A 23,377-nucleotide genomic window follows, 5' to 3' on the forward strand; every position below is an offset into this window, starting at 1 on the left:
CCAGCACCCCCCGGCTCCCCTCCCCGGTGCCTCACTAACCGGCACCAGCACCCCCCGGCTCCCCTCCCCGGTGCCTCACTAACCGGCACCAGCACCCCCCGGCTCCCCTCCCCGGTGCCTCACTAACCGGCACCAGCACCCCCCGGCTCCCCCCCGGTGCCTCACTAACCGGCACCAGCACCCCCCCTCCCCCCGGTGCCTCACTAACCGTCACCAGCACTCCAGGCACCCCCCGCCCCCTGGTACCTCACTAACCGGCACCAACACTCCCCTCCCCGGCATCTCACTAACCATTTATCAACGCCCCCGCCCCCCGGTGCCTCACTAACCGTCACCAACACCCCAGGCACCACCACCCCCCCACGGTACCTCACTAACCGGCACCAACACTCCCCTCTCCGGCATCTCACTAACCATTTATCAACGCCCCCGCCCCCCGGTGCCTCACTAACCGTCACCAACACCCCAGGCACCCCCCGCCCCCTGGTACCTCACTAACCGGCACCAACACTCCCCTCCCCGGCATCTCACTAACCATTTATCAACGCCCCCGGCTCCCCTCCTCGGTATCTCACTAACCGTGTATACATGAATAGAAGTGCAATGCTGGGGCCTTTTTCAATGTATTAGATTAGAAGAAGCTTTCTTACAAGAAAAAGAGAGGCCCAATGTTTGTTGTTTATGTGTCTGGAATTCCCAGAAGCTGTAAAATGAGTGTAAGCTTTAGTTTGCAGAGACAGGTACTTGGGCCGTGTAATTTGTGTCGGGAATAGTTAATACAGTTATTCACTAAAGTGAATGTAAAATTTTAGGAAAATGTAGCCAATCTGGTTTAGAGCATCTTTCCACTGCAGATATTTTTAAATTCACTTTGAATTCTCACTTTAGTGAAAAGCCCACTAAGTATTGAAAGGGACACTCCAGGCACCCAGACCACTTCAGCTCATTAGAGTAGTCTGGGTGCCTTTCCCCTCTCCACTTTGCCTTGTTAGTCAAAACCGTAGTGCTTTGATTAGAGGGCTAATCCCACCTCTAGCTGCTGTCTCTCAGACATCTGCTAGATGGTGCTTTCGGCTTCTTAGAACACGAAAAGTTCAAAACGCTGGACGTCCGCACCTATGCATGAGGACCTCCAGCGTCGCCAGAATCCCCATAGGAAAGCATTGAATAATACTTTTCATAATGGGACGTCTGATGCCTGCGCGTACATCGGCGCTGGGATCTGGTAAGTAAAGGGTTTTTAACCCTTTATTTCAACGGGAGTGGGGGTGCGAAGGAAGGGGGAGGCAGAGGGATTGGTAATGCCGGTAATATAGAAACATAGAATGTGACGGCAGATAATAACCATTCGGCCCATCTAGTCTGCCCAATTTTCTAAATACTTTCATTAGTCCCTGGCCTTATCTAATAGTTAGGATAGCCTTATGCCTATCCCACGCATGCTTAAACTCCTTTACTGTGTTAACCTCTACCACTTCCGCTGGAAGGCTATTCCATGCATCCACTACCCTCTCAGTAAAGTAATACTTCCTGATATTATTTTTAAACCTTTGCCCCTCTAATTTAAGACTATGTCCTCTTGTTGTGGTGGTTTTTCTTCTTTTAAATATAGTCTCCTCCTTTACTGTGTTGATTCCCTTTATGTATTTAAATGTTTCTATCATATCCCCCCCCTGTCTTGTCTACAGCTTTGTATTCCTGGCAATACAGTATCCCTTTAACTCCAAACGTATTGGCCAGATGACAAAATATAACATAGAAAATGCATGCACACAGATCTGCTAAATGATGTACCTGGGTAATTAAAGAAGATGGCAGAGCACTGTCTAACATCCTTTATAATGTGTTTACTACAGCTTTCATGACATATAGTAGAAAAGCTCTGAATTCTGTTCTATTAAAATGTGCTATTTTTCCACACCAGCCTACTGTATACTGAACATCTCACACGATCCTGCCACCCTCTGCGATGCCGAAGCTTTCTGATCAGAGCCCATCCCCTGAGGGCTAAGTATGAAGATCTCCTACTTGGGCTTCAATAAGATCTGCTTCCTTCTGTCTGTGTTTGTATGCACTGCCATCCTTCTACTGCTTCCATGGAGACAGAGTGACCTCGCAAAGCTTCATCCCGTGTTAACATGCAACGTTACATGTACAACGAGTTATCTGGAGCCCCCAGGAGATGCAAGCCGATTCTCTGCTCAAAGAAGTCACTCGCACCATGGATTTAAGGAATGGGAGACCTATGACGTAAATGTAAAACCTGTTGAAGCTACATCCGAGGATCAGCAACATGTGAAGACCTCTCTACAGATAGAAGATTTATTTATTGCTGTAAAAACTACCAAAAAATATCACAAGAGACGTTTAAACCTGATCATGCAGACCTGGATCTCCCAAATAAAGGAGCAGGTGAGAGTTTACGTTACATTTGTATGCCGGTCCATTAGAACATAGGTGGTGGGAGCAAGTGTTTTTTTCTTTTTCCTTGGGGTGTAAATAGAGTAACCAGGTTTAGGGAGTGACAGTTTGTACATGCCAGGAGTGAATAGCTAAGACTGCATACCTGCACAATGTATACTACCATGAAAAAGTAGACAGTCTGGAATTTTCACAAGCAGATCACTGAGCAAGTCAAAAAGAGTCCGTTAGGCGTAAAGTGGGCAGACAGATTTAATAGATTCCTGGCTCTCTTACTTGTTTTTTATTAACCTTATTTGGATTTATTATCCCCTCCAGACCTTTATTTTTACGGATTGGGAAGACCAAACGCTGCGTCAGAAAGCAGGTAAAATCTAAACTGAAATTTTGTTAAAATGATAAATGTCATTAAAAAGTTTTATTATAGCAATCGAACCTGTGTTTTTATATAATTTTTTTTTTTTTAAACCTATATTGAAAATTTTTAGAAAATACCTTGTATACCTGTAAACTACCCCAAGGTCCATCTTTCTGTTCCGTGGGCTGAATCCAGCATCTATCCTAACATTTTCTAAATGGATTCTGCCCTGCTGCAGATTATACAGTAGGGGTGAGATGTTGTATGTCATTAACCTGTGTTCTTATTACAGCAGGGCAGACTGTCAATAGCAATATAAACTCTCATTGCGCTTATCTTGGTGACTTTCTATCTTTATTTCCTGTATTCTTACTTGCCGTGATGTACCACTGCCTAAATCAGAGAACAAGACATGCATAGACATTTGCTGATATATTGAGTGTAGCGGATGGCAATGGGCTGTCCTCAAGGATTCATGTTACAAATGTATTTCATGTAATTATTGCTATGTGTAGAAGTATTGTGTATAGTTTTCGTCTGATTGTTCAGTAGTTTTCATTCCGTTTTTCATACGAATTAAATTACCGAACCATCAGACCACCCCAGTGACAAGTGTGCACCTCATTAAGCTTTCACACTCTGTAACCGCAACCTAATTGACCGTGAAATCGCTACTTTGTATGTATCTGTGTGGTCGCCGTTCGGTATACGAACCACACGGCGGCGGCCATCTTGCGCAAGAAAACCTCAGCGGTGTTTGGTCGTCGAGTGTCTGGAACTCAAATCGGACACTCAAACAACCAAACACCGCTGAGACCTCCAGAGCTCCGTGTAGCGGAACGCTGCTCTCTCACAGACTATTTCCGCTGGTAGTCCAGGTGTGGCTCAGGAACCAGCTATAAACCCAGGCACAATAGCCACACTTAGAGAATAATCCAACAGCATAGTAATCACCATCAGCAATAAAATCCAATAGTATCCCGTCACCTTTCCCAATCACTGGACGATACACCGTATCAGGAGTAGAACTGAAGTTTAATGGCAACATTCCTGCTTTTATGAGATTCTCCCATGCAAGGGAGGGACTCGCCATAATTATCACAGTAACCAATCCCATAGACGTTACCTCCCACATATCTCCTCCCCTTAGAATAACAGTTAACATAATTATACAGTGCATACTTTTCCCCAATTCTTGGATGTACCCCAAATATGGGAGATATACCCCCTAATAGCCCTGATCTGGTTGAGGAACATATCCAAAAATCACCCAGATCAGACCAGGGATTTGGGAGTTGAGAAGGTAAAGATTTGACCGACCTCATGGGTAAAGTAGCCGAAAATAGTTCCATGAGATCTGGCCCTGCGGTCGGTCTCTGTTCGTGCCTCAAAAGTCCCGAAAGGCTATGCCATCCATAGTTAAGTTTGTAACCGGATGAATCCCCTAGTTCGTGGAATTCATCCTAACGAACGACGGGCCGTTCGTGCGTTTCCATCTGTACTTTCTGAAGCCCTGGAGGTCTTAGCGGTGTTCGGTTAGTCGAGTGTCCGTTTTGAGTTCCAGACACTCGACGACCAAACACCGCTGTTCGCAGGTTTTAAGATGGCAGCCGCCACGTGTTCGGCTGTCGAAATGGCCACCACCCAGGGAATACAGCAGAGTGTTCGTGCGTTCAAGGGAATGTAACAAGCAATCATGGAGGTAAATTACAGCCACCCTTCACACCAGGGTGGTCCGGTGTTCGGTAGATTAAAGGAATCTCCAGTGCCAGGAAAACAATCCGTTTTCCTGGGACTGGAGGTTCCCTTTCCCTCCCACCCCCCAATCCCCAGTTACTGAAGGGGTGAAATCCCCTTCAGTCACTTACCTGAAGCAGCGAAGATGTCGCTGTCTCCTCCTCCGCGCCGCTCCTCCTTCTTACTCCGTTGGCTGGTTGGCGAGACTGATCCTGCCCACCGGCCGAGGAGACCTAATGCGCATGCGCAGCAATGCATCGCATGCGCATTAGGTCTTCCCATACGAAAGCATTGAAAACAAATTTCAATGCTTTCCTATGGGGATTTGAGCGACGCTGGAGGTCCTCACACAGCGTGAGGACGTCCAGCGACGCTCTAGCACAGAGCGTGAGGAGGAGACTGTGCTATAGAGCAGGAATATAGAGGAGAATCTGTGCTATAGAGCAGGAAGTTCCCTGCTCTAGAAGTTCCCTCTAGTGGCTGTCTAGTAGACAGCCACTAGAGGTGGAGTTAACCCTGCAAGGTAATTATTGCAGTTTGCAAACTTGTAGGGTTAAGAGTAGTGGGAGTTTGCACCCAGACCACTCCAATGGCCAGAAGTGGTCTGGGTGCCTGGAGTGTCCCTTTAAGTTCGTATACCGAATGCAGGGAGACAGTACAGTGTTAGGTGAACAATCAAACGAATGCTTCATATACAGGACAATGTACCGAAAGCATTTTACAACCCACAGTCTTGCAGACAGCTCAATGTTCTTTGCTGCATAACTTATATAGTCTGAAGTCTTTGCAAGTCTTGGCTGGTTCTTAAAGGTCCAGTAGTGCCCTACCAAAAATCCCATTAAGCCCAACCATAATGTTTAAAGGGTCCCATCTTCCCGGGACCATAATCACTGGGCAGGTGGCGAGCAAGCAGCCCCCTCCAGGAAACCAGGGCAGATTCTTGTACAGCGGCTAGCCCACTACACTCCGTAACTCCCAAACGGATAGGCCAACCAGCCCCTCGTTCGGTGAAATCAATGCTCCGAACAAGGGAATTAATACGAACGTAAGAGTGACCATGGATGGCAAGTATTTGTATGTATTTTAACTTCCGAACGGAGACCGACCGCAAGGCCAAAACACATGGAGCCTTTTTCGGATACCACCTCGTGTGCGGTCGGTCAATTTTCACCTTCCATCTAACTCCCGAACTCCTGGTCTGATCTGGGTGAATTTTGAATGTTAGTCACCCAGATCAGGGCTACCAGGGGGTACCCAGTATATAATTCTAGCTGACTGTTTTGGGGTACATCCAGAACTCGGGTAAAACTACAGTATGGATAAGTGGATTATGTGTCACACTGAGGGGAGGAGATGTGTGGGAGGTAACAGGCATACTATTGGATACTGTACTGATTAATGTGAATCCCTCCCTTGCATGGGAGAAAGCTTTAAAAGAAGGTTGTGTGGATTAAAAGTTCAGTTCTGCTCCTGATGCTGTGTGTCGTCCAGTCATTGGGATCTGTATGGGGATATTCATGGATTACCTTGCTTGCTGTGATTATTATTCTATGGTATTTTATTACTTGTTCCTGAGCCTCACTGGGCTCTTTAGTGGAGTTAACCTGTGAAAGACCAGCTCTCCGCTACATTGAGTAGATCACAGAAATTACAATTCACAAGTGAGCTGCCAGTGGTTGTCGGCAGAAAGGATGAGAGGTTCCTGATTGGTGTATAATCTTCCTATTGAGGGATGGATATTTCTGTAGCTGCATGCAACTGCCTATCTTTTCAGAGATGTGTATTTTTTGTTATTTATAATTTGTTTTAATGTATTAATAAATGGAGGATAATTCTTTTGACAATAATTTCCTTTTAATCCCTTTTGATGCGGATCACAACACTGCATTCTTCAGCTTTTCTATGTCCCTAACACATAACGATCGATCAAATTGTTTATCCTCGTTATATTAGCTACCGTGCAATTTATTTAGTTGCTGCAAACGCGTAAGCATAACCATCAAACAAAGAAAAAGGAGAGAGGAATCTGTCCCTAGAATGAAAAATTATTAAAAATCTAGAAGATACTTTATTAATACCAAAAGACATTTCCTAAAATAAACTACCCCTCACACGATAATATAGTATAGACTGGCTGTCTATAACCAACATATAATGCTTAGGGCGTATACATAGGGGATAAGGGAAGTAAGGAAAGACACAGGACAAAAATAAATTGCAAAAGTACAGTAAAATGATTCTGAGTAAAGTTGATAGCAACAGTCTCCAGAATCAAAATATAGAACGAAGCTAATTAAGACTGTATCGAACAAAACGGGAGAGAGAGAGAAGTCAATCCGTGTGCATAAATCCACAACCTATGAAACTGAATAATATCAAGTATAATATCGTAGAAGTATGCACACTTGAAGTAACACAGAGTCACACTAGGATTGGTAAAGATACCTATCTAAAGCTACACTAATTCCACTCTCCTTACATTGCAGAATATGACTGTCCCACCATATACTCAATTAGCAAGCTTGGATGTGGTTTCCTTATATACCATCATACCCAATCATATGGGTTTGAAGGCATGCAGATTTTTTCTTGATAACACCTCATATAATGACTTACAAAATGACTTTATTCTAGCCTCTCTTGAATTCATCCTAACACACAACTATTTTCTGTTCAATGGTTCCTATTATCTTCAGATTTCTGGCACTGCTATGGGGACGGCCTGTGCACCCACCTATGCCAACCTGGATGGATGGTGGGAGCAGCATGTCGTCACTACTACTAGGTTCAGCCGCTTTCATGAGTACATCTTGAGCTGGCACAGATATATTGACGACATGCTGCTTCTATGGACAGGATCCGTCCCCATGTTTGAAGATGTTGTCAAAATGCTCAATGACATCAACTTAAAGTTGACATACGTAATCGATGAACATGAACTATTGTTCTTGGATCTGAAGATCCTGTTGGAACAGGATGGTACCATCCAGACTGAACTTTTTAGGAAGGAGACCTCCACTAACAGTTTATTACACTGGACGAGTCATCATCCCTAACGATTAAAGGCTTCCATCCCCTATAGTCAATATCTTAGGGCAAGACGGAACTGTTCACAGGATCAGACTTTTTATAATGAATGCAAAATTCTAAAATCTCGCTTCAAGTAACTGGGATATCCAAATCGTGTTCTCAAACAGGGCTTTTATCGGGTATGTGATATTGACAGACACTCTAGTCTCCATTTCACAAAACCGGCACAACAGTCTCAGACCCCACATTGTATTGCCATGTTTGACCAACGTTGGGAAAATATGACCAATATCCTGAAGAGGAACTGGCCAATACTTTTACATGACCCAGTGCTTCAAAAGATTCTACCAAGTTACCCACCTCTAACAGCACGCAGACCAACCAATTTCCAATATCAACTAGTCCATAGCCATCTTTCATCCCCCTTACCACCAACGAACTGGTTATCTGGTCTCAAGGGAACTTTCAAATGTGGCCACTGTAAGGCCTGTCAATACATCTTACCCTCAAAGTCAGCCGTTTCCACTCAAACACATATCAATATTGATACTAATGCCCTTGTAAATTGCAGCACTACACAACTGATTTACTTAATCAGTTGCAGCTGTGGAGTCCAATATATTGGAAAAACCTTCCAACAATTTAGACGTGGGATTTTACAGCACATCAACTCCATTAACAACATCGTTACCCCCACTCCAGTAGCATGACATATTCTTAACTTTCATGATGGCAAATCCGATAATCTATCTTTCAGGCCATGGAGAAGTTGCTACCCAATCCAAAAAAAGGCAATTTTAACAAAACTTTGCTACAGAAAGAATCTCAATGGATCTTTGCTTTAAGACTTTAGCCCCTCGAGGCTTGAATGAAGAATTCAACTATACTCCATTCATACATCGGTAGTCTCATAGTAATAATACATGTATGCCCGTCTATATCAAAATGAGGCAATAATGATTTATCAGAGCACACTAGGGACACTATAACTTAGTCACAGACTGTCTATATAACAATCAATAGTGCTATGGATATCTATTTAAATACTGCTGTTGTCTGATATTCAATTGATAAGTTTCTTCAATCAACTTAATTAAATTATACTCTTACATTGGTAGACTTCTGGAAACAACATTCTTTTGATACACATATGTATCTATACTAATCAATAATAACAAGAGGTGATATCTATCTTTGTATCACACTATTGGCATTATAATCCAGCCACCATCTCTATACATAATTACTATCAGCGTTATGATTTGTTAGGAAACAACTATTATTGATCTATATTCACATTTCTATCGAAATATGTTTTCTCAATATATTATTTATCGATTACTACCCCAATTTCTATTGTTTATGGAAATTATCTACTGTTAGATGAACTATATAGTCTATTTATGACTGCAAAAACATAGAGCTATTGTATGTTTCGGTTTGCAAAGTTTCCGGATATATAAAGAACTTTGCGTTCATTTTTTTACCTGACTGAGCCACTGTACCCTTACATACACCCCTCAACTAAAAATGGACCAATCAGGCTGAAGGGCGGGATATTTAACCTAACCACTGTTTTCCCCTGACGAGCCTCTAAACCAGGTGAAACGCGCGTCGGGTTCGACACCACGCCGACACCATTCTGACACCTTTATTTGCATCCCTTTATTCTCCACAATTTTTTTGTTGTGGTCTAGACCTTATACCCACCATAACCTTATAACCGTTTTGAGTACTTGTATAACTGGTCAGACTGTTAGCCACCACTGGGGTGACATAGACCTCCCTATTAGCAACAATTCAGCTATTACTTTGACTAACTTCATTTTGGCTGATCGATAGCCACTTGGAGTTACTTGGAAGCAATATACCGATCAGGGTATCTGTTACTTAGCGAATTGACATTATGTTTTACTTTTACTATTCCTTTTTGAGCTTTTTTGCTCTGTAATACTGGTCTATCTTCTCTCTTTACTATTATTGGTGCCCATGAAGGCACTATTCCTACCTTACTTATGTTTTGATTATCACTTTATGCTTACTAGAGAAGTTTAACCTTGTTACCTAGTCATCACACAGCTCTACTATTTATTTAGTCAGCCTGGTGTGATACTCTCAGTCACTACATGGACTAAGCTCCATCAAGTGTTGCCCGCTCACTTTATTGCATTATTTTTGCATTATTTCAGCTAGTTCAGCACTTTTCAACCAACAAGTGACTCAGTGTGTTTAACTAGAACGAACTCATTGAGCCAGTATGTCTCCGCAGGATTAGTTGGTATGTTATATATTGCTAGTTCTACTTCTGGTACGTTTATCCAGTGATGTAGCCACTCTTTTAGGAATTAACATTACGATACATTTTTTCTACATTTTAAGCTAGCAGACATTGATATATATATCTGTAGCTAATCCTAGCGTCCTGGCTTTAGATGGGTATCTTTACCAATCCTAGTGTGACTCTCTTTGTTACTTCAAGTCTGCATACTTCTACGATATTATACTTGATATTATTCAGTTTCATAGGTTGTGGATTTATGCACACGGATTGACTTCTCTCTCTCCCCTTTTGTTCGATACAGTCTTAATTAGCTCTGTTCTATATTTTGATTCTGGAGACTGTTGCTATCAACTTTACTCCGAATCATTTTACTGTACTTTTGCAATTTATTTTTGTCCTGTGTCTTTCCTTACTCCCCTTATCCCCTATGTATACGCCCTAAGCATTATATGTTGGTTACTCTGTCTGAGCTAGACAGCCAGTCTGTACTATATTATCGTGTATGGGGTAGTTTATTTTAGGAAACGTCTTTTGGTATTAATAAAGTATCTTCTAGATTTTTAATAATTTTTCATTCTAGGGACAGATTCCTCTCTCCTCTTTCTTCGTTTCAATATCTCAGGGTTACCCCTGTGGAGAAACCAACCTCGCCACTGGGCATTGGAGAAGCCTGTTTGCCCACCTCCTGCCTGCTGACTATGGCCCCTGGGAGATTTGACCCTTTAAATACAGTATTTGGGCATATTGTATTTTATTATGCTGCTGCTGGCCCTTTAAGAACCATCTGGGGACATACTGTGACTTTTGGGAACAATGCCCCTTTAAGACTATGGCCCTTGGAAGATATTGTCTGTTAAAGACTATTTTAGCAGATTGGAATTTAAAAGATTTGCTGCCCCTTTAAATTGTATTGGAGCAGTTCTGCAGCTTTAAATTGGCACTTCGGATGCAGCCGAAGTGCCGAAGTAGTCGAAGTGGCCACCATTCGACAAACGAACACGTGGCGGCGGCCATCTTTGTTCATTCCAACGAGGTCAGCGGTATGTGTAGCCAAATCCATGGAACTGAAATCGGCTACACATTTCAACGAACACCGCTGACCCTTACCTTCTCCTACACTCCGTTTTCAGCTGCAGAGACTAAGTCCCGTTCGGCAGTTTGAACTCACTGCTATACTAAGCTAAATGCACGAATGGCCCCGTTCGTGAATTCGAATGGGTCATTTTTTCAGCCTGAAAAGTTATAGTACATATATAAAAACTGTATTTTTCCTGCTTGTGATAATTATGTTAACCCATTGTGTACCATAATTAGATCACATGCAGAGGGGAGGATTTTGTGTGTAATTGCTGGGAGTGTTTTCTGTAATGTACGTGTGTTATTGGTTGCTCTGTAAAACCCTGTGGGCAGTACTAAGTTTGTGGATTGGGAATAAAAGAGGCTGTATGTGCCAGTACAGTCAGTTCTGCTTGACCTCAAAACGAAGTGTCGTCTCGTTATTGGGGGAATTGGATTGTATGCTGATTGCCAGGAGTGTAAGCTGATTGTATGCTTTTCCTGTTCAGCTGTTTACAGCATTCATATGCTTCTCCGGTTCGGTGGTTGTGGTGTCTGCTGCAGTGCTTGGAGTCCTCGGGAAGCGCTAGGAGCATCCTTCAACGGAGGTACCCAGTCGGGGTGCCCGTCGATCCGTTACAACCCCCTTTTCTGTTCCCTTTATATTTGGATAATCTCCTTGGCCAACTTTTTTCTTCTAACCATCAAACACTCGCACTCATTAAGAGGGGCAAAAAAAAATCAAAGCATTTTAAAATTGAAGTTAGCTCATTGTATCTGATACAATCCTGTAGCTCAACATGTTACTCACAAATAACAAAAAAAATAAAACAGCAAATACACGCAGGACATCCACCTCATTGCTCATTCACCTAATTCAGCTTCCAACATTAGTTATTAAAATTACCTTAAGCTTGATTGAGTTTCTGCCATAGACAAGCTGAATGGGCAAACTCAACTTTAAATATGAGAAAGTGTTGGGGGCGTGGCCTGGAGCTCAAGCGCAGCGGTCGCATGTTGGAGTAGCTCCGTGCTACCACGGCCTAAAATCAGCGGAACGAGCACCTAAAAAGCGGAAAATACTGCACCCGCGACGATGTCACAGACCAAGGGTCGCAGACAAACCGAAAGGAGCGAAAAAAATGATTTTTTTGCCGCTCGGAATGCCCAGGGGAAATTGCCGGCGAGACCGGAGGAGTTCCAAGATGGCGCCCAAGATGAATCCTCTGCGCAGCAGGGACACTCAAAAGAGGACGGGCCCGCAACTCAGAGCATGATCCAAAAAATGCTGGACGATATGCACCAAAAGATACAACTCACCCTCCACACATCACTAAACGAAATCAAGTCTGAAATCCACGATCTGGGCACACGCACGTCTTCACTGGAAGACAAGATGGCGGACCACGCCGAAGCCTATAATGCCATGCGGGCTGAAATGAACGAAATGCAAGACACAATGTTGGCCTATGAGAACAAGCTGGCAGACATGGAAGATAGATCCAGACGAAATAACCTGCGCCTGAGAGGGATTGCGGAAACGGTCAGCACAGCAGATCTGCACGCATACTTACAGGGGTTGTTTAAACTCCTTATCCCAGACATGCACCAAGACATGCTCCTACTAGACAGGTACCACAGAGTTCCTAAGCCAAGATTCCTTACATCTGATGAGCCCAGAGACACCCTAGTGAGACTCCATTACTTCCATGTAAAGGAAGATATCATGAGGGCAAACAGGCAACGCCAGAATCTACCATCACCTTACCAAGGGATTACAATCTATGCTGACATATCGGCAGTGACACTGAAAAAGAGGAAAGCCTTTGCATGCATCACAGAGAGCCTGAGGCAACATAAGAAGCCATATAGATGGGGATTCCCAGTCAAACTATTGGTCATGCACGAAGGCAAGATGACAGCCATCACGTCTCCTGAAGCGGGTATTCAAGCTTTGAAAGATTGGGGCCTACCACCACCAAAGACACCAACCCAAGCCGCAGGAAGGTCCACGCTACCTCCCACGTGGAAGAAGGTCACCAGGAGCAGATAGGGCAGTAGCCCGCAACCTAAGACTGTGGCAGGTACCTCATAGAGACATTGAGATTGGGACTCTAAAAAGGGAAAAACGCCCGCCAAGAGGTCCAAGGTCGGTAACCTCATCATGTTATTGCGGTTACACTCCTAACGAACAAGGTAAAACCGGGGCCTGGGGGCGACTCACCTGATCTCACCACCCATGAGATTCCTAAGGGGAAGGTTATTGTTAATGTCAAAGGTAATTTTAATGTCTAAAGATAACTGGTGCGTATACCAATGTTCCACCCAACACAGGCCGTAAGACCGTTGTGGACAGGCATGGAAGTAGGATACTTCCTACCCCACAGTGCCAAAGTTAGGCACCAAGCCATCACCATGGCAATATGTTTAGTTTTATATGTTTATGTTCAATTGTTAGACATCCATGTTTTTCTATGTACGCGTTCATTGCAGGTACCACCTTACACTTTAACACCCACTATAGCTCCACCTCCAGATGGGAATAACCCCAGACTCTGTAAACGTCAGAGGGAGCGGACGCCATGTTCGATGCAGCTGGGAACGGTGTCCCTCCCCAAAACAGATAGCACTAAGAAACCACAAATCGTAATTAGATTGTATAACCCCCCATGAAAATATACTCTCATAATACTAAAGGGCTTAACCACCCAGCGAAGCGTGGGCTGCTTCGAAAAGACTTGCAGAAACTAAAACCCGACATAGTATGCCTACAAGAAACCCACTTCAAAGCCAATGCACACTCACCTTTATTTGGTCAAGATTACCCCCACCAATTCCACGCCACGTACTCAAATAAATCGAAAGGGGCATCAATACTTATCAGTAAGGATGTAGCGTTCACACTAATAAGTTCGGAGGTAGACACAGAGGGCAGATATGCTATGGTGGTGGGGAAATTTAATGGGGTCGTATATTCCATTGCAAGTGTATATGCCCCGAACCAGGAACAAAGAAACTTCCTCCACAAGGTGTTCAAAAAATTGTTGTCCATAAGCCAGGGAATAGGGGTAATTTGTGGCGATTTTAACCATGTACTAGACCCTTCGATAGACACCACTGGACCGCATACACCAGCCAGACTGAAACCGCTTAAGAGACAAGGCAGAGCAATACAAAAACTGCTCCAAGACAACCACTACTATGACGTGTGGCGAGCTTTACATGTGGGAGAACGGGGGTACACATTTTTGTCCACTGTACACAATACTCTCGCATAGATAGTATATGGGTAGCAGGCCAACATTTGGAACAAGTCAGGAACTGCGATATAGCTCCACTAACGTGGTCAGACCATGCGCCAGTAGTGGCGACATTGGCAGACTTATATGACTCCACACATAGAAGCCCATGGAGACTAAACGCCTCGCTTCTCACGGATAGCAAATTCAGGAAGACGTTAGAAACAGAGCTCGGTCATTACTTTACAGAAAACAATACAGGAGACATATCCCAAAACACACTGTGGCAAGCGCATAAATCAGTAGCCAGAGGCCTTTTGATAAAAAGAGCGTCGCATTTAAAAAGGTTGGCACAAGCTCAGATGAGGCAGTGGCAAAAGGAGCTGCAGGACCTTAACACACAAAACCAGCAAGCACCCACTCAGGAACTAAAAAAGCGCATTATGGAGATAACTCAGGCCATACACGCAAAAGCCATAGAAAGGACAGGGCTACACCTGCAAAAACTAAAAGCCAACCAATACTCTCAGGGAAATAAAGCAGGCAAACTAACAGCTAATCTCCTAAAATCGAAGCAAGCACAACAGAAAATAGCTTACTTATCTTTCGGTGCTGTTATTTTGTGCCCCTCTGGCGATGTTATCAGTAACACATTTGCAAATTACTATGCCTCTCTGTACAACCTAACAGAGGATGCGAACACACACCAGCCCACCCCACAAGAGATTGGCTCCTACCTACAAGCCATACCCTTGCCAACATTCACACCGCAACAACAACAAATATTAGCGGCTACTATAACACCAAAGGAGGTGGAGGAAGCTATTCACCTACTACCATCGGGAAAGGCACCAGGCCCGGATGGGTTCGCGAACTGCTACTACAAGCAGTTCGCCCCCATCCTAACACCTCACCTAACGAAAGCGTTTAACGAGGCCACAGCAACACAACAGCTACCGGCCGAATCCCTGCTGGCACACATCATTACACTTCCGAAACCAGGCAAACCTCCCACATACCCTCAAAATTTCCGCCCAATATCCCTGCTCAACACTGACGCCAAGCTGTATGCAAAGATTTATGCAAGGCGACTGAGTGGGCTGCTCACACAGATCATCCATACAGACCAAGTCGGGTTTATCAAGAATAGACAAGGGGGCGACAATACAAGAAAAGTACTAAACATTGTTCACAGTGTCAAAAAGCTAAAAGTGGGAGGAGTGCTAGTGTCCTTAGACGCAGAAAAAGCCTTCGACCGACTGGGATGGGAGTTCCTAGAGCAAGTCCTTAGGAAGTTCGGGGTACCAGAGGGATTCATCTCAGCGGTCAAGGCTCTATACCACTCACCAACAGCGAGGGTCATCAATGCAGGGTTTGTCTCGGACCCTCTCAAGATCACAAACGGCTCCCGACAAGGCTGCCCGTTGTCGCCCCTCCTATACGTCATGGCCTTAGAACCCCTAGCAGCAGCAATTAGACAACACTCCTCCATACATGGGGTGACAATAGGGGATAAAGAATACAAGGCGAGTCTATTCGCAGATGATGTCCTTCTGACCCTGACACAACCCCACATATCACTTCCCAACCTCATGGCTACCATCACAGAGTATGGGAAACACTCATACTACAAGTTAAATGTCACGAAGACGCAGGCGATGGGGATGGGGATACCGAAAGAAACACTAGCTAGACTCAAAAGCGCCTTCCCATTCGACTGGCGAGGGGACCACTTAACATACTTAGGCATACGCATCCCACCGAGTACTGATAAACTGCTAGAGCTCAATTACTCCAAGCTTCTGAAGGAAACCGCAACCACACTGGGATCATGGGAAGGGAAATATCTATCATGGGTAGGAAGAATTACAGCGCTAAAAATGATGCTACTCCCAAAACTCCAATATCTCTTGAGAACCCTCCCCATAAAACTGCCATTGGCGTACCTGACCTCCTTCCAGAGACTGATAACTAGATTTGTATGGGCAAACAAAAAACCCAGAGTAGCAATTAGAACGCTACAAATGCCACTCAGAAAAGGGGGATTAGGCATGCCAAGTGTACATGACTATTATAGGGCGGCCCAACTATCAGCGATCAAAGTAGCAACGGCGGGAGGGGAAGCTCCGCAATGGACAAAAATCGAATCGTACTGGACACAATGTGCATCCCTCAGGGACCTATTATGGCTTCCACAAAAACTTCGGCCCCGACTCATACTCCCACTAGCTACCACCCAACTGACATTGCACTTCTGGGACGAAAACAGGAAGAGGGAAGGGAAAGAGGGGACACTCTCAGGGGACGCCCCAATCTCATGCTTAGCAATAGGAATCCCGACATTCGACGCAAAAAAATGGACAGAAAGAGGGTGCTCTACAATTGCCCACATGTACCAAGGGGACCAGCTAATGCACTTCCCAGACCTACAAGCGAGATACGACATACCCTGCAATGCACTATTCTCATATTTGCAGCTAAAATCCTTACTCACAGGGATACCAATATATCACCAAGGGTCAGCCAACAACCATTCTATAGAACACCTGTGCCTCTCTAGTAATCCTCCCAAGAAAACGATCTCCAAGATCTATAACACGCTTATAGACGACAGGATAGACTCGGACATGACATTCCAAAAGGCATGGCATACAGAATTAGGGCAAGAAATAGATGAAGAACAGTGGCAAAGGGCGTTTGCAATACACAAGGGCAATACACGATGCACATCGCATCTAGAAACAATCAGAAAACTGCAATACAGATGGTATAGGGTGCCCGAACAATTAGCCAGGATATACCCGAACACCCCCAATGTATGCTGGAGATGTGGGACAGAAAGGGGTACGATGAGCCACATCTGGTGGTCATGCAAGGAGATTGGGAACTACTGGGGAATGGTAGAAGGAATAGCTAAGGACTTACTGGGTAGACACTGGAAACTTTCCATCCACCAATGCATACTGTTCATGTTACCACAGACAATGACCAGAGTTGAGGAGGCCCTACTGTTTCACTTGCTGATAGCAGCGGTGACGTTACTAGCCAGATCATGGAGGACACCAACATCTCCAACTAGGGAAACTCTCCTGCAGCAAATATCACTTAACTGGCAATACGAAAGAATGGCGAACACACATATCGGATTCAAAAAACACGTAGGGCCAGCCAACGAGAGATGGGAAGAGTATAGGGGAAATAACTAGGTAAAGGACCGAGGTGGGTCTTAAAAGGCAGGAGGGACGGATAGTTAAAGAGGGAAGAAGGTGGAGGGAAACATGAAACATGAAACGCTCAATACACAACGCAATACTAACGTAGATGACAACCCCAACGACCACGAAAACCCTTAGGGAAAAGGGCACTGACCATAAAAATAGGAAAAGAGCTAGATAGCAGCTGGTCATCACACTAAAAGGAAAACATAGCAAGAGACTGTAAGGGGCACGGATTGGCGATGTAATTGTATTAATGTATTACTGTATAAAGTTAAGGTATAATACTTTTGCTTATCAGAGCATGGTATGTCAACACTCTAACCCCAACCACTTTTCCTTTCTGTAACCATGTGTGGATTGTAGTATTACTGTATTATTGTACAATGTTAATGTAAAACACTTCTGTTTGACGAGGCATGGTACCTACCTACCCTTTTTTTTTTTCTGTACCCCGTTTTCTTTTTCGAGTAAATCATTGAAAAACAATAAAAATTGTCAAATTGAAAAAAAAAATATGAGAAAGTGTTGACTTTGCCCTGGAGCTTAACTTGCTACGTGTTCCGAATTGTATTTCACTTGACATCAGCTGATCGGCGCTCAGTTTGTTTTTTCTTTCTTTGTCTCCAGGCGATCAGATGGTGAACACAAACTGTTCTGCAGTGCACACTCGCCAGGCGCTCTGTTGCAAGATGGCCGTAGAATACGACAAATTTGTTCTGTCCGGTAAAAAGTACGAAACATTTTAGTGAAGAGTGTCTTTTTGTTGATTGAAAACAGTGATATTCACACAGGGAATACTCCGATTTAAACAGTATTTCGAGAGTGTATTTTTCAACATGTCTGTTTCTGATGTAGACACATTTTAGAGTGAGCGTGTCATGGTTAACACATGTTTCTAAAGTACGTTAAAGCGGCACTGTCATGGTCGAATCCCGTTTTTTTTTTTGTTTGTTTGTTTTTTTTAAACCCGCCTCCACTACATCTAACTGACCCCCTAGTTACCCCCAAATGCCCCTAAGCTCCCCATATTACCTCTTTTTTAATCTTTATTTTCTGCCCCGATCTTTATTCAGGGCATCACCATCTTTGTGTGGGTAGGTGAAGTCCCTGGGGGACACGTCATCTGCCCACACTAGACAGACTGTGAGATTCCCCCACATGCCCAGTGAAACACTTGGACATGCGAACGGGAATTTCATCTATTCATTCATTCATCAGACAAACGAATGAATCAATAGAAAAATCAGACAAACAAGCACTGAGTATCAGTGTTCGTTTGTTCGTTCAGTTTATTACAAGGAGGGAGCTACCTGTAATATGTATCTATAGAAGCGGCAGGGAGCAGTGATCCCGACCTAATGTCCTCCCCCCTGGGGACCTAATGTCCTCCCCCCTGGGCCCCACCCCTGAGCGACGGGTGGGGGCCCTAAATTGGAATAAGGTCCCCCCCCTCTTATTAGTATTTAGGGCCTCCACCCGCCGCTGAGGGGTGGAGGCCAGGGGGGAGGACACTAGGTTCCCCCCTCTTATTCCAATTTAGGGCCCCCACCCGCCGCTCAGGGGGAGGACATTAGGTGTCCCCCCCCCGAGCGGCGGGTGGGGGCCCTAAATTGGAATAAAAGGGGGGAACCTAGTGTCCTCCCCCCTGGCCTCCACCCCTCAGCAGCTGGTGGAGGCCCTAAATTCTAATAAGAGGGGGGGGACCTAAGGTCCTCCCCCCTGGCCACAACCTCTGAGCGGCGGGTGGGGGCCCTAAAAAAAACCAACCAAAAAAAAAAACCAAAGTCTTCTCTACAGCGCCGTATCGCTCTGCCCCATCCACTATGTGCTTGTTGAAAAGCCTTAAAACGGAAGCCTAGGACTTGCTATGGGCAGGAGCACTGCCGATTGGCTTAGCGGTCCGTTGATGCTCTCTGCCAATCAATGGCTCCCCATTCGTTAAAAAATGGCTTCAGAAAAAATAGGTACATATCTCAGGCTGTTATTCTCAAGTGCTCTAGTGTTTAGTATTTTTCTTTCCAATATGTATGTATTTAATGGACACGAAATGCAGAACACTAACTAAAACTGATTCAGACAGAAACGTTATATCTTTGGTGGGCTGGCAACATATCCATGCAGTGTCTAGCAGAGGGAATGTAGGTAATAGGATGTACCGATTTCTATTCTGTTTCTGTTTTACAGGTGGTTCTGCCACGTGGATGATGACAATTATGTTAATGTGTACGCACTGCTGGACCTGCTGTCTTCATTCTCACACAGTACAGATGTTTATGTAGGAAGGCCGAGTCTGGATCACCCTGTTGAAACCCTGGATCGTGTGAAAGGAGATGGCTCGGTGAGTGTTTGGAGCTCTTTATGAGATAAATGGCCTGCAAATTCTGTAGTTGGCGCTGCAAAATTTACATTACCTAGCCAACATGGCCACCGGTAGCCAAAGTGCAGGTCTCCAGTTGGTTTACTACCTCTCCCATGGTGCTCCGCTAATTAGATGCACTTCATTCTTTTTGGGATGATTAGTGAGCATCAAGTGACTAGATAGAGTGTAGCGGCCACCCCGATAGGGAGAGGGGTCATTGCCGCCAAGAGATGTTCTTTCCCCCTAGCGTGAAGAGCGCTGCGATAATCCTTAGACGAATAATCCTAAAACGCGAGGAAATAGTGATTATAGCTATTCCCCCAAGCACGGGACGAGGCTCTGTGTTTAGGGTAAAACAGGAACTCCATTTTAATGGAGGCACACTGGCCTTTTATGCAAGTCTCCCAACAAGGGTGACACCCAGGTGGACCTTGTTGGGCACAGGACACAAAGTTAATAAACCAATAAAAACAGTTATGCATTGAGACACTCCCATACAGTATACACAATCCCTCCCCTTTGTTTGGGAGATAATTGAGTTGATACAGTAATTAACTCAATTATCTCCAAACGAAAGACACTTTTTTTTTTTTTTTTTTAAATACATTTCTGGAAGCACTCAAAAATCATATAAGAACCCCATAAAACGTACATCCCCTGTTAGCCCCGATCTGGGGGAACAACATATTCAAAAATCACCCAGATCGATTCAGGGATTCAAAAGTGTTATGGAAGTCCCATTTCTGCCCGGCCGCATGCAAGGCTCCTGCCCAGAGTAGTTCCATGAATTCAGCTGGTGTGGCTGGTCTCTCTCGGGAGCACGAAAACATATCAAAATAACAAAATAAACGTTTGTGTCTATGGTTCTCCAGTGTCTCTTGTTCGGATGATTAAATATACTGAACGCCGCTGCTTTTGTGCAAGGGAAAGTTGAACCAATGGAAGTCTCAGCGGTGTACGTGTGGTCAAGTGCCCGGTAATAGTTCCATACACTCGACAGACAAAACACCACTGGCTGCGTTCGACAGTTAAGATGGCCGCCGCCGCGTGTTCGTGCATACGAATGACGACCACCCAGCTGAGCGCTCATAATGTTGCAGTGTTTGCGGTATCCCAGTAGGCAGCACACTCCACTACTGGGTGGTTAGTCGTTTGGTAGTTGGTTTGATTTTTCGAACGAGACCAGGGTATTCATAGAGAAGGTTAGAATCACCGAACAAACAGACGAACTAAGAAATAAAATATAAAATCCGGGGACAGGGAGGTCTGTCACAGAGAGCTATCTGCTGATTACCTCTAACCCTCAAGTATTCCACTTCCTCTTCCACTACTGTGATACAATCAATAAGTGCAAAAATACTTCTTTGCTGATTTAAAAAAAAATCTTTAACACGCTTGTCTTTTTCACATTTAAGTAAAACATACTTTTCACAGTAGCACACTTTTTTTTTTTCCCTTATCTACAGGTAAGGTCTGCTTATGTTCTTATAACGAAGTACTACTACCTGCAATGTTTTGCTCTGTTAAGCAAAGTAGAACTGTAGTTGATGCACTGTACCTAAGAGGGATGTATACAACAAACAGTGAGGGGTAGGTGAGCTCTACTGGAGGTTTTTGGTACATTATCGGGTAGAACTACACCTGGCAGCACACTTTAATGTTAAATAGTTACTTTTATTTATAAATGCAGCTGTGACATTACAGTATTGAGCCAGCCTGTTCTTCACTGTTTCACGTTCGGGAATATGGTTTTCCAAAACCTACAAGCAGCTTTCTTTAAATACTAGCAAACAGAACATTGCAGCATCTTTACACTGTTAAATCTACCACATTCTTCAGAGTTCTGAGATAAATGATATCATACAATAGCCATTTAATAAGTATTGGAATGTTTTACTGCACTGTAATTCCTAATGTATGAATAGAAGTTGAGCCAATAAGAAAATGATAGGGCTTTAATCGCTAACAATTCTTACCCAGATATTACTTGTACAGCAGAGGAATCATTTTCATCATTTTCAATATGTGCCTGTGTTTTTGAAAAGAATACTGTTTGTATTCAGAGCTTTTTTTATATTTGACACAACTTCTAAAATGGTTGCTGCTAGCACCAGGTTTCATAGATATTTTATTTAGAATAGTAGAGACCAACTTCTGTCCTGACTTTTAGAAAATGTCAGGTTGGTTCCTGAAATGGGCACTAATGGTCTATTCTCCATTTTCTTTTAAACCCAGTTACTGTTCCTTAATAGGTCTTAAAATATGTAAATACTTGTACTACACATTAAAGAGCTCTAGGAGTATTAACATCCTGTAAACAGCATGATTTAATATAAAACAAAGGAGGATGACATCCCAACCCCTTTGATTCTTTTTTTGTAATAGTTTTCTATCTGTATTGAGCTTGGATTCTCTGTAATATTTGTAATATTTGCTTCTTAAAGTGAGCTGTTGTCATGGTGCATACAACTTCTTTAAATTAAAGTGTAAAATGTCATCTGTACATTGTGGCAGCACATAGTCCCTCTCCGCGCCTGTTAATCAGTTCTCAGCCTTTGCATTGTGGGTATAAAAACTGATTGATGAGAGAGCAGCCTCCCGGCAGCTCTCCTGTATTTCACTGTATTTCTTTTTTCTCTGATGCCAATAATCTAGCATTGAAGCCAGCATGCCTATTAAATCTGGATCTTTGTTAGTTTGGCAGCTGTGTACCCTCTTGTGTGTTTCTGTCTCTAACATGGAGAGCCAGAGGTCTTTCTGTCCCTAGTTTGCGGAATGAAATAATTACATAAAATACCTTATGCCTTCACAGGGCCTCTTGGAAGCTGGATGTGAATTTATACAGACCGTAAATGGTTTTATAAACCCGGTCAGACACATTTCGAGCAATGAACAGGGAAGATGAGTTTAAAACACAATATATACGTATGGATACATTATTTAACTTATGTGAATGAAATGAACGAAGTGAGTCTCACAATAATCACAAGCTTAAACAAATTTTGTATGAAATTTGCACAATGGTGGAAGTAAGGGAGGAGAAGGGAGACTATAATCAAGGGCTAGGGAAAGGGATCATTTGAAGATAAAAACAGGAGGATAGTCGAGCTTCCTTAGTTAAAATAAAAGTTAGTAGCAGGGGAACCCAGCAGACAGATCTTGGGGGTTGGATAAAGGGAAAGAATATCGGAACGCCTCTAAAAATAGGAATTGAAAGGGAAAGGGAAAAGAAGGGCAGAATAAGTTGAAGGATAGAGGGAGTATAATAAAGAAAAAATTGCCTACTACCCTGGTCCAGGGTCCTGCGACGGCAGCAGGGTTAAATATGAAGACTGTACTCAGAACTTCATATTATGGATTGAATGTGGTAATAGAAAGTTGGAGCTTCACCAGGAGGTCCAAATATATAGGACCGACTGGCGAAGGTATGAATGGATTTGAGTGTTGGACGCTATCCGAGGGGAGGTTAGAGGGGGAGAGGGTGTGGGAAGAGCTGCGGTAGTATGTCATTAAACATACTATCTATCAACGCAAGGGGCTTAAATTCAGGTCAGAAAAGAGGCTATTTGTATAAACTACTGATCGATAGTAAAATAGATATTGGTTTCGTTCAAGAAACACACTGGACCAACTGTATGCCTAAATTATGGAACTACAAAAAATTCCCAGTGGTCCATA

General features: G+C 43.8%; 1 protein-coding gene across 1 annotated transcript in view; it reads left to right on the plus strand.

Moving 5' to 3' along the window:
• RFNG (RFNG O-fucosylpeptide 3-beta-N-acetylglucosaminyltransferase) overlaps window positions 1-23,377 on the plus strand; it is a 29,818-nt gene that overhangs the window by 1,095 nt on the left and 5,346 nt on the right. Inside the window, exons 2-5 of the mRNA XM_063456200.1 lie at window positions 1,925-2,412; window positions 2,740-2,788; window positions 17,968-18,070; window positions 19,525-19,678. Coding sequence (XP_063312270.1) covers window positions 2,014-2,412; window positions 2,740-2,788; window positions 17,968-18,070; window positions 19,525-19,678 — 705 coding nt within the window. The 5' untranslated portion in view covers window positions 1,925-2,013. The remainder of the gene's footprint in view (window positions 1-1,924; window positions 2,413-2,739; window positions 2,789-17,967; window positions 18,071-19,524; window positions 19,679-23,377) is intronic.

This window comes from Pelobates fuscus, chromosome 5, assembly GCF_036172605.1.
Source record: "Pelobates fuscus isolate aPelFus1 chromosome 5, aPelFus1.pri, whole genome shotgun sequence".
Taxonomy (NCBI): domain Eukaryota; kingdom Metazoa; phylum Chordata; class Amphibia; order Anura; family Pelobatidae; genus Pelobates; species Pelobates fuscus.